Source organism: Nansenia antarctica (genome assembly GCF_963989245.1).
Source record: "Nansenia antarctica genome assembly, chromosome: 9".
Classification (NCBI taxonomy): domain Eukaryota; kingdom Metazoa; phylum Chordata; class Actinopteri; order Argentiniformes; family Microstomatidae; genus Nansenia; species Nansenia antarctica.
The window spans coordinates 3,770,861-3,783,133 of NC_137679.1; the positions used below are offsets into that span (position 1 = coordinate 3,770,861).

General features: G+C 43.8%; 2 protein-coding genes across 6 annotated transcripts in view; one reads left to right on the forward strand and one right to left on the reverse strand.

Annotated features, from left to right (window-relative positions):
- The window catches only part of LOC308165161 (NACHT, LRR and PYD domains-containing protein 12-like), a 436,373-nt gene that overhangs the window by 386,287 nt on the left and 37,813 nt on the right, over positions 1-12,273 (forward strand). The window lies entirely within an intron of this gene.
- Positions 1,769-12,273, reverse strand: part of LOC308165162 (NLR family CARD domain-containing protein 3-like) — a 469,264-nt gene continuing 458,759 nt past the window's right edge. For 3 of the 5 annotated variants that reach the window (XM_080539279.1, XM_080539283.1, XM_080539281.1), the window contains 5 exons: positions 11,541-11,714; positions 10,089-10,262; positions 9,489-9,623; positions 9,352-9,395; positions 1,769-2,856 (listed from right to left, as the gene is read on the reverse strand). In XM_080539279.1, the coding sequence (XP_080395405.1) occupies positions 2,255-2,856; positions 9,352-9,395; positions 9,489-9,623; positions 10,089-10,262; positions 11,541-11,714 (1,129 nt within the window). In that variant the 3' untranslated portion in view covers positions 1,769-2,254. The remainder of the gene's footprint in view (positions 2,857-9,351; positions 9,396-9,488; positions 9,624-10,088; positions 10,263-11,540; positions 11,715-12,273) is intronic. The other 2 variants (XM_080539280.1, XM_080539282.1) reach the window with 2 other exon arrangements.

Consider the following 12,273-nt stretch of genomic DNA (forward strand, 5'->3'; position numbering starts at 1 on the left):
TAACACCTGCATAATTACTTCGAAAACAGTTTACTGTGACCGTGTTCTCCACGCTGTCTGGAATTGTATGTAGCTGCCTGAAGCTAAAAGTTATTTCGACAGCAGCAGAGTTTAGCAGACAGGGAGATTAGTTAGCTCGCACATCATGTGAATGAATGAATGAATGAATTAATGGTCTTTATTGTCATTGTCATTGCTATAGTACAGGTACCAAACAACGACATTTGGGAGGGTTGGCTCCCCTGGTGCTAGGAAAGAAAAAAAACAACAACAACAACAAAAAAAACAAGAAGGGAAAGGAGCTGGTTTACATAAATAAAGGCTATGTACACTATCCACTATACTATACTGTACAGATAAAACGACTAGGGTTGTCATATTGCACATAGTGTTATTGCACATTCATTTAAAGTGTCGCAGTTTGCAGGCTTGAAATGTACACATTTGTGCCTCAGCACTACACCTGATTTTTTCAATCCAGAAGCTGCCATCAATCCGTCCAGACTGTCCAGGGCCCAGAACCTAGGTCTTTGCTGTGTTCAGGGCCTGGATGGCCCTGGGGTAGAAGCTGAGCTTCAGTCTGTTTGTCCTTGCGGCCATGGTCCTGTACCGCCTTTTCGAGGGCAGCCGGGCAAAGTGTTCGTACCCAGGGTGGGATGGGTCTCTGGAGATCTTGGAGGCCTTCCTGAGGCAGCGTGTGTTGTACAGCTCTTCCAGAGAGGGGAGGGGGGCGCCGGTGATCTTCTGGGCTGTTCTCACGACTCTCTGTAGCGCATTTCTCTCTGCGGTTGTGCAGCTGGAGAACCAGTTGCAGATGCAGTAGGTGAGGATGCTCTCCACTGCGCAGCGGTAGAAGGCCACCAGTATCTCCTGCTTGTTGTGACTTGGATGAGACTTACCCACCTATTTTGAGGAAAAAAACGGCTAATTTAGCAGAAAGGTGACAAGTTTGCACCCCTGATGGATCCAGAAGATATACAGAGAATGAAACACTAACCATTTGTACTCACTGGAGGTTTCTGCTCCCAAATGCTAAACTTGCGTCCTAGCGATGTTTACAGCCAGAAGATGACTCAGACGTACGTAGCCAGTCAGACAGCCAGGGTGTGTGTGTGTGTGTTGGGGAGGGCAAAGATGGAACTGGATGGTTTAGTTTGTTAACATGGTTGTTTGTGACTTAGTGGTTCGCTCTGCTAATGGAAACGGGTTCCTCTGCTTTCTAAAGTATAGAAAAGCAACAAGCTGTTGTGTTGAAAAGGTCAAGTACAGTAGAATTAACCACCCTAAGTAGTGTACACTCTGTTCAAGTACAGTAGAGCTAACCACCCTAAGTAGTGTACACTCTGTTCAAGTACAGTAGAATTAACCACCCTAAGTAGTGTACACTCTGTTCAAGTACAGTAGAATTAACCACCCTAAGTAGTGTACACTCTGTTCAAGTACAGTAGAGCTAACCACCCTAAGTAGTGTACACTCTGTTCAAGTACAGTAGAGCTAACCACCCTAAGTAGTGTACACTCTGTTCAAGTACAGTAGAGCTAACCACCCTAAGTAGTGTACACTCTGTTAAAGTACAGTAGAACTAACCACCCTAAGTAGTGTACACTCTGTTCAAGTACAGTAGAACGAACCACCCTAAGTAGTGTACACTCTGTTTGAAGCACGTATCTGTCCTCTCTGCCATATAATACTGTACCAGGAGCTTTGAACAAATAAATCACGCCTTTATTTTAGAAAGAAATTATGTGTTTACATTTGATCCATTTAATTTGTATTGCATAGAAACAGACAAGATGTGCAATAGAAATCAAATATGACAGATACAATATGACAGTTACAATATGACATGTGGGCCAAAACATTGTTTATCAATAATTTATTACATGATTAAGATTCCTAACTAATATCATTGTTTCATTTCTGACGCAACTGAAGGTAAAAATGTAAAAAAAATAAAATAATAATGTGTCCAATGTGGAATCACAACAATCTTGAAAATATAGAATACAAAATAAAACATTAAAAAAGGTGTTCTACAATAATTTTCTATCTGATTTAGTAATTTTACAACCCCAAAAAGGGGCCACTCAAAATCATCAACTGGGGGGCCACCAATTGAGTTTCACTGTTCTATAGACATTTTTACATTTACATTTGGCATTTAGCAGGCGGCTTATTCCAAAGCGACTTACAATCAATACATTTGACTAAGCAAGTGAATCATCAATCCACCAGTCGTAGCAGGAAGAGTAATCTAGCTCAGGCCCGGGGCCATTGACTGTCGTTGTGATTTCTTTTTTTTTTTTCTTCTTTTTTGGGGGGGCTTCTCGACTCTGCACAGGGACACAGAGTCTCCATACCTCACCACCATAAACCCTGGGTAGAGGGGCTCAGTGAATGTGGTTGTGAGTGTGAACAGGAGGGTCAGTGTGTCAGAGGAGACGCTGTAGAAGGACAGAGTGCCGGCCGGCCAGTCCAGATACACTCCTACTCTGCTGGAGGAGGGTGCAGGTAGACTGATACTAATATCATTGCTCCTGATGATGTAACAACGACGTGAGCACTCCAGGATGCAGGATTTGTCATTGTTTCCCAGCTCAAAGTCTTTACCCTCTCCTTTCCTGTTGATTCCTTTATAAGCCACTCCTATACCAGCGTTCCCCTCACTCCTCTCTACCTCCCAGTAACAGAGGCCAGTCAGACCCTCTCTACACAGCACCTGTACCTGGCGGTCAAACCTCTCTGGGTGATCAGGATACGGCTGCTCCTCTCTCCCCCATGTCACCTTTCTGTTCTCCTCAGACAGAGAGAGGCGTCTGTGTGCTGTGTTTGGGTCCAGTGTGAGCTCACAGGCATCTGATGAGGAAGACCATTCAAGTTAGTGTAAGTTCACACAAAATATGTCTGGCTGGCTAGTAGGGATGTAACAATGCATCGCGATGCAGTTAATTATCCATACAAATCTGTGAGATGAAAAATTAATCGCTATATTTGTTTTGGACAAAGCGAGAAATATGGACGTTGCAGTGAGAGAGGCCGGGCTAGAACCACATAACATCACCATGTTATAGTGTTTTGTCCACACGTTAAACTTGGCCACCCAAGAGGTTGAGTGTACCCCGCGTCAGCCGCGTGCTGGGTCAGGTGAGGCGGGTTGCAGCCTTCTGCCACCGAGGCTCCACAGCCACCGCTGTGTTCTAACTTCTCCTAGAACGCTTCTTGTGAATGTCTTGTAGCTAACAGCCGTGTGCAGTTTAAAACATGCAGAGCTACATTTTTTGTTTAGTGATGGGGGAAACAAAGCTTTCCGACGCATTGACACATTCAACACAATTGTGTCTGAATAAATGTCGATCTATCAATGTAGAACCATGGCAACCATACAGCAGCTCCATACTGACATCTGCTGGTCAGGTCATGGTATGGGTTAGGGTTAGGGGTTACATAATGACATCTGCTAGTCAGGTCATGGTATGGGTGAGGGTTAGGGGTTACATAATGACATCAGCTAGTCAGGTCATGGTATGGGTGAGGGTTAGGGGTTACATAATGACATCTGCTAGTCAGGTCATGGTATGGGTTAGGGTTAGGGGTTACATAATGACATCTGCTAGTCAGGTCATGGTATGGGTTAGGGTCAGGGGTTACATAATGACATCTGCTAGTCAGGTCATGGTATGGGTGAGGGTTAGGGTTAGGGGTTACATAATGACATCTGCTAGTCAGGTTATGGTATGGGTTAGGGTTAGGGGTTACATAATGACATCTGCTAGTCAGGTCATGGTATGGGTTAGGGTTAGGGGTTACATAATGACATCTGCTAGTCAGGTCATGGTATGGGTGAGGGTTAGGGGTTACATAATGACATCTGCTAGTCAGGTCATGGTATCGGTTATGGTTAGGGGTTACATAATGACATCTGCTGGTCAGGTCATGGTATGGGTTTGGGTTAGGGGTTACATAATGACATCTGCTAGTCAGGTCATGGTATGTATCGACTGATTGACAAGTCAGGAATTTGGGGCAAAATCCAATAAGCCCACCATCATCTGTGATGTCATGTTCAATAAAGGTGCTGTGACAAACTGTGGATGTGTATGTGGTCATGTATGCGGTCTTAAATGTTGGAGTGTCTAGTAGACTACAGCCTAGTAGAAAGTTTAGCTCGTTTGAATTCTTCTTCGGCGTATGGGTAGTTGTTTTTCCTCTCCACTCCACCAGGCTCGGGGCCGAGGGGCTACCCTTTTACCACCCCGAGACCTGGTTGAGGGGCTCACCCGGGCTATATTTCTGGACACCCCTCCAGAAGCCACGTCATCGTCTCGTCATCTAATACCGACAGACCATGCATCCCGTTGGGTGGGTGGTACACCGGGCAATCCAGGATAATATGGTCTGCGGTTTGGTCCTCTGCGCCACACTCGCACGACGCATTTGGGGCCAAGCCCCATCTGTGCATTGATGAGCGGAAACGCCCGACGCCGGTCCGGAGACGATTGAGCCTCACCCAGGATAGCCTTGGCAAGTCCATCCCGAGGGGCTCAGCGCCGGCGACTGGGATGTGGTCGCGGAGTTTGGAGGTGTTAGCCTCCCACTCCGCGCGCCACATATAATCCGCCCATCCTGCCGCACTGATGTTGAGATCTCTGCATTGCTGCCTGAGATCCTGTGTGGCAGGCACAAATGGGTGTCTCGACTTGAGACGCCGGGAGGGCTCCGCTGTTATAGTGAGCCTATCATGGAGCAGATGGTTATTAAGCTCCACGGCCCGGCAGGCGAGACGTGCTGTGGCTCCCATGCGGCGGAGGCCTGCGGGCTGGATGCCTGCTAGGATGGGAAGCAGGGTTCGAGTTATGTGGGAGCCAATGGGAGCTGAGCTCCCATAGAGATGGTCTGAGACTCTCTGAGCTCCCATGAAGGCAGTAAAATCAAAAATCTGTGGGGGTCGCTAATAATACATTACCACAACTATTATTTGATCAAAATGTCAATGTAATGAATATTATTTAATTTATATTATAAATATTGTAAAATAAACACGTTTTCCAAAAGAGCTACGCGCACCATTAATCTCCTGTGAATGACAGTAGGCCTTTGACTGCCTGCACTTCACCACCAAGACACCATGGGGCGCAGTAGAATATTGTGCAACAGCAAAAGGTTGATTAATCAGCTGTGCGGTAAACCGTTGGAACACACAGTGCACAGCTGATTAATCAATTAAACCAATAGAGTGAGACAGGATATGTTCATATACCAGTTGCCTTTCAGGAAGTAGTGAGATCGTGCACCTAGCCTATTATTGAGAAGCAAACATTCATTCATTAGCTATACAGGAGTATATACATACAGTAGCTACCATGCCGCCCAAAAAAAGGCAATTTTTTGACCCTCTCCCGTTCATCCAATCTTGGATAAAGAAAGAACATCGGACGTCAGCATCATGGGTTCCAGGACCGCGACCGCAGCCTACTGAAAACAGACCAAACAGGTCTATCTTGTCTCCGTAAAGGTAAGGTGGCTTTTACTTTTTACTAACCTAGTGTACATGTATTTTTCGCTCCTTCTGTATAGCAAAAATAACACAATTATTGGCCGAGATACATGTGTGACTATCGCTTTTATAGCTGTTGTTTCATGTGGGGCTGTTGATGTGGTGAAATGAGTAGCCTGCAGCTGTAGCGTCAGGATATGTTGGTATTTGAGGAGGAGGATGAGGATGAGGATGATGTTTCGGTACCAGTACCGTTTTTAAAGTATCGATTTGTCACCGGTATCGAATAAAACCCAAACTGTACCCAACCCTAACTATATGTTTACATGCCAACTAATTAGCTAATTCATTTCTGTCATTTAGAGCTGAGGGGAGCAACAGAGAGACGGACAACAGGACAGTAACAGAGAGACAACGGGAGAGGAGAGCAATAGAGACAGAACTGAATGCACTGAACTTTTTTTTAAATTCTTTGCATTATTAACACTGTTGTGTTATTGTGTTATTAAAGTGTTTAAGTGTTTTATGGTAAAGCATTATGAGTGGTGTGTGTGCAGGGTGCTCGTGAGTTGTATATTTTGGGGAGGGGGGAGGCTTGTGTATGGGGGCGGGGGGTCCTCACACAAAGGAGTAGCCTAGGGCCACTGACCACCTTAAGCTAATTAAAACTTGTAAGTCCCATCGCTGTGTGGGCATGATTCGCGCGTGCATGAGAACATTTCGCACTGTTATTTTGGAGACCCCCACAGAGATCAGCTTATAACTCGAACCCTGATGGGAAGGTTGTCCACGGGGGTAGGACGCAGGCATCCTGTCACAATGCGCAAGGCTTCGTTTATAGGCGAGTCGATGAGGCGGGTGTGGGCACTGCGACACCATACTGGGGCGCAGTATTCACTAGTTGAATAAACGAGGGCTAGGGCTGCCATGCGCAAGGTCCTTGCGCCGGCACCCCAGCCCGAGCCAACCAGTCGCCTCATCAACGCCACACGTGCTGTTAACTTCTTGCGCAGTGACTCGAGGTGTCGGCGAAACGTGAGCGTCCTGTCCAATGTCACGCCGAGATAGATTGGCTCAGCGGAACATGGCAGGGGAGTTCCATCTAGGTGTACTCTAAGCTCACGTTTAGCCTCCCTGTTGTTAAGGTGGAAGGCAGCCGACACCGTCTTTGCCTCGCTAAGCTTCAATCTCCATTTCCGGAAGTATGCCACTAGTGTCTGCATGTCCTGGCTCAGAATCCCCTCCACAGACTGCCAATTTCCAGCAGAGTACACCACTGCGAGGTCGTCTGCGTAGGCGTACTTCCGCGAGAGTGTGTTGGGCAGGTCATAGGTGTAGATATTATAGAGGAGGGGGGCCAGGACTGATCCCTGAGGGACGCCGTTCTTAAGGCGTCGAAGCCTGCTTAGCTGTCCGCGACCGGTGGTGAGGGTAAAGCTGCGGTTACGGATGAGCTCCATGATCATTCTGACCATGTGCCTGTCCGGCAGCAGGCGGAGCAGCTTGCAGGAGAGGCCGCGATGCCATACGGTATCGTAGGCAGCCGTCAGGTCTATAAAGACGGCCCCGGCCTTCTTTTTTGCCGAAAAGCAAAACTCGTTTGAATTGATGACCTGTCATAAATGTGTCTGTAGTCAATATGACGTCATTTTGATTGGCATGACTGCAAATGTTGTGTACATTTCTGATATGTAAAGATAAACATGTGAAGGACATTTATGTATGTGTGGGACATGGCTGTGAGACAATAGGGATATAGATGGTCAACATGTCATAACATGCAGAGCTACATTTTTGTGTTTTCAGCCCATGACACTTGATTGCAGATTCCATGCAAGACGAGTTAGCTCGCTTGATGTGTCTTTGGTATTGACAGGTGGAGGGAAGCTGTCATGCTGGTTATCTAGCCATGTTGTTGGGCTTTAAGGTTAAACTGTTATTGCTGTAGCTCGCTGCACTCGTCTTGCAATGCTGTTGTGGAAGTGTGCATTGTTGGTGGTGTGTTGGTGTGTTATTGTAAGAGTACAGCCAGGGGCGGACTGGGATCAAAAAACAGCCCTGGCATTTGCGACACAACAGCCCTATTTCCAAACGCAACATCAACACGGATTGTTAACATAAAAAGCTTGAGATAACCAGACTGACTAGACTCGAATGTAGACATTTGGAACACAAATGTAACACACACACGCACACGCAACTGACACACTACAATCGCTGATGAATTCAGAGTGCCGACAACAATCCACACAACGTTATTGAGAGCATAGTATAACCAGTAGTATGCTATAAGGCACATTCAGGACAAATAGGCCAGACCAAAACATGAGAAACAATGCCAACTGCTAAATTCTGAAATCAAACTCACAACAAGTAGGCTAATTCTTTAGATATTATATTGAACTCCATTTCCCAAGCATAGCCCCTACCTAGTGGGGGCCCCTGGGCTTGAGTCATTGTTCGGGCCCTTACCTACACCAAGAAAGGTTAGAAGTCATAAGGAAACATGTTTATTGACTGGGCAACACAGTGTAAATACAGTACTAGCCTGACCTTGGTCATGTGAACCAGCTTCATAAAATAAACCAGAAACACTCATTCTGCAGTCTGCACGTTTTATTCTGATATTAACCAGCTTGTTAACATTCAATTTGTCACATTGTATACCCACAAACCATATTACTGTGTTGACGCAACTTCAGGGGAGTGTGTTCATTTTCTGTTGTGCACCGCTCCCCTCTTTCACTTTCCCATAGTCATGCTCCCTCCGGACTCTTCAGAAGCAACACTGAGTCATCTAATAAAGTAACACTATTTAGGAGCAGTAACTAGTCTGCAGACTTCAACCATACTCAACTATCATCACTTCTATTCAACACATGGACAACGCATTATTGGATAACGTTTACGTTAGCTCAATATTGCTAGCTTATAGCAAGGAGTCTGGCTAATTAGATGGTAGACTCGCCAGCCAATGAGGGGGCTCTTCACGAGTGCTTCGCCAACCAATCAGGTAGCGGTATTGCTCTACCATCCCCTACCATCCTAGGTTCCGCAAATCCTCGACCCGGGCCGATATAATATGTTTTGGGCCGCGGTCTGCTGAAATAAGTTATTTTCAATGAAAATCACCAGAGACAAAATTACAAATAATATATATATATATACAGTATAAAAAGAAAAAAGATAATACATTCTGAGCGGCCCAGAGTCTCGCGGCCCTCCTGGCATTTGCCAGGCATGCCCGGTGGCCAGTCCGCCACTGAGTACAGCTAAACTAGCTAGCTACATTGACATTGGGAATGCAGTTGAAGAAGTGATTCTGCATGCAGGGTCATCAACATGTAAACTAAGGGGAAAATGCTTTTTAACATGCAAATAGATCATTTCTATGACCTGTCTGCAGTTGTGCTTAAGGAACGACATATCAGCAGCAATACTTGAAAATATGATTTGAGTCTAGCCAAACACATCACGTCCACAACAACAAACAATGCAGTATAATAACTCCTTATTTGGTTGGTTATGAAGAGGTACATATTCAAGCGATTCTTTATTTTGTAGTTTTTGATTGAAAAATAAATAAAATAATGTTTTTCAGTCAATTTGTCTGCAATCTCATTTTGATCTCAAAATCGTGTCGTGGAATCGTATTGAATCTTGAGTTGAGTGCATCGTTACATCCCTACTGGCTAGCTTTTCATATTTCAGTGCCCTGACAATATTAACTACTTGTGAGAGAGAATGCTGCAAAAATATACAATAAGTCACTATGCAACGTCATGGTATAATCACTATGCAACTATGCCTCAAACATCAAAACCTCCTGATGTTTCTCCTCAAACATCCAAACTTACGTCTCCTGAGACGACATGTCAATGAGTCACCACTGTGGTCCTCGCTGTAAAACAAAAAAGAAACATGACATTTGCATGATGAAGAGGTTACCCAACAAGACAGACAACCCAACAACCATATTATATTCAGTATTTACCTGGGTCTGTCCACTCTAGCAGGATAGAATGGGTGATTCCCTCTCAGGTCCAGGTCTCTCAGGTGGGAGGTGTTTGAGTTGATGGCGGAGGCCAATGTACCACAGCTCTCCACTGTAAGACCACATCTCCAGAGCCTAGTAAAACATGCAGCATTGAATAATTTAAGTGTTCACTGGTTACTGAAACTGAACTTGTGTAAAGTACCTCTGGTGATAATATCTGTCTGTATGGATCATTTAATCATGTTTGTTCAACTGTACAGACAGGTGCCACGTGACCTATTGTTTAATTCATCATCAAGCATTTTGACCATTTATAAAAAAGTCTCCATAGGAGAGAAGCTGCTATGTTCCAGTTCTATGTCCTCTGTCAGGGGGTGGGGGTGGAGGCTGAATGATTGTATTACAAAGGTTATGGACTTTACCTCAATGTCTCTCTTCTAACAATGGATATTTCATTGTTTATTTATATGAGTTTATAAGATTTTGATTTGATTTTGATTTCCAATTTCGATTTAACAATTTCCTTTGTTAGATATTCAAAATGTAATATGTGGATTAAAAGTGAGATAGTGTATATTACCCAGTATGTCTACTCACGTCAGTGTCTCCAGTTTGCAGTGTGGACTCTCCAGTCCAGCAGAGAGCAGCTTCACTCCTGAGTCTTGTAGATTGTTGTTCCAGAGGTCCAGCTTTCTCAGGTGGGAGGAGTTTGAGCTGAGAGCTGAGGCCAGCGCTTCACAGCATCTCTCTGTGAGGTCACATCCACCCAGCCTGAATAAGAATTCAATAAAATGATGCAGTAAGTCCATAGAATAGAATAGAATAGTTTAATGACCACACGACCTAGGTCGGTGGAATTTGTTGTCGGTACAGCTCATAAACAGTGTCAAAAAACATACACACATTGTACATGACATGAACACACATAATCACAAGACAAGACAGAACACATTTACAATTTACCATTTATACAGTGCAGTGAGTCAGGTGTTGAGAGTCCTTATGGCAGAGGGGGAAAAAATGTTTTTGAAGCGGGAACAGTTCAGTGTAGCCTACAGTAATAATTACAATACTGATAAAAGATTGTAATCAGTGAGGTCAGCCCTTGACTTTGTTTCTTCTCTTAACAATGTCCTTTACATTGCTTCTCCATATGAGTAGTCAACACAAACATGTGTCACTATAGGTACGATCGCTGGCTGTCTGGTCACCTGACAGACAGCTGCACCCTTTGACTCAACCCCGTCTGAACTAACGCTATGCTTCAGAGAATGATGTGGTTGGATCAAAAACTGTTAAAGTTACATTATGGAGGATGTTGCCTCTGGGGGTGATCTTGAGCTAAAAGGGAAATAGTCAGAAATATAATATATATAATTATATATACATATATAATAATACCCAGAAATGATCTCATTGGTCAGAAAGAGACACCTAAAACTAAAGATTGCTTTTTACTGAGGCCAGACATTTATTGATATTTTATCATAGGAGAATGATAACTTTATGGACCTGTTATGATAATTGAATTGTTATTGACTTAGTATTTATAATGTGCCCTATTGCCTATTGTGTAGTTGTTATTATTTATTAGTATTTCTTCTCCTTGACATTTCACTGTGCTGTTGAGAGGTTGAGAGGTTGAGAGGCTCGTAGCAGCATTTCATTGTAGCGTTTACATCCTGTATCCTGATTGATTTGACCATACACTTAACACACCATACACCATTCACTCAACACACCATACACCATACACTCAACACTTTAGCAAAAGTTTGAGGTAAACAATGAATTTACCGGTAGCTAAAATTCTGTTTTTTAGTGTATCATTAAGAGTAACTTACTTTTACATTGAAAGAAGACTAATGATTGTATAAAAAAGGTTATGGCCTTTACCCCAATGTCTCTCTTTTAACAATGGACAATGGACCTTGTTTATTTATATTAGTTTATATTCATAGTTTTTTGATTTCAAACTTTGTCAGATATTCAAAATGTAATATGTGGATGAAAGTGAGATAGTGTATATTACCCAGTATGTCTACTCACCTCAGTGTCTCCAGTTTAGAGTGTGGACTCTCCAGTCCAGCAGAGAGCAGCTTCACTCCTGAGTCTTGTAGATTGTTGTTCCTGAGGTTCAGCTTTCTCAGGTGGGAGGAGTTTGAGCTGAGAGCTGAGGCCAGCGCTTCACAGCATCTCTCTGTGAGCTCACATCTCTCCAGGCTGAATAAGAATTCAATAAAATGATGCAGTAAGTCCATAACAGTTCAGTGTAGCCTACAGTCATAATTACAATACTGATAAAAGATTGTAATCAGTGAGGTCAGCCCTTGACCTTGTTTCTTCTGTTAACAATGTCCATTACATTGCTTCTCCATATGAGTAGTCAACACAAACATGTGTCACTAGAGGTACGATCGCTGGCTGTTTAATTTCAACCTTTTTTTGTTTCAATGTAACAACTTATCAAAACCACATTAACAATCTAAAGAAGAATCTCAATCAGAAATGATATGTTTGTAATAAAAACAGACCACATCTCACCCATACTGTCTCAGACACATGTCTACATGCAATCATTCTTTCACCAATATCATTCTGTCTCCCAGTTTGGTCCCTCACCTCAAAGGAAATAACTGAACCAATAGGAAGACTAGAATAGGGTCTATAAGCTCCATGGCAACCTTCCCCCTTGGACTCACCACAGCTCTGCACTTTCACATTCCAATGACCTGACTTTTCAGAATTACACAAATAATCTAGCCATTAAATCGTTCTTTCA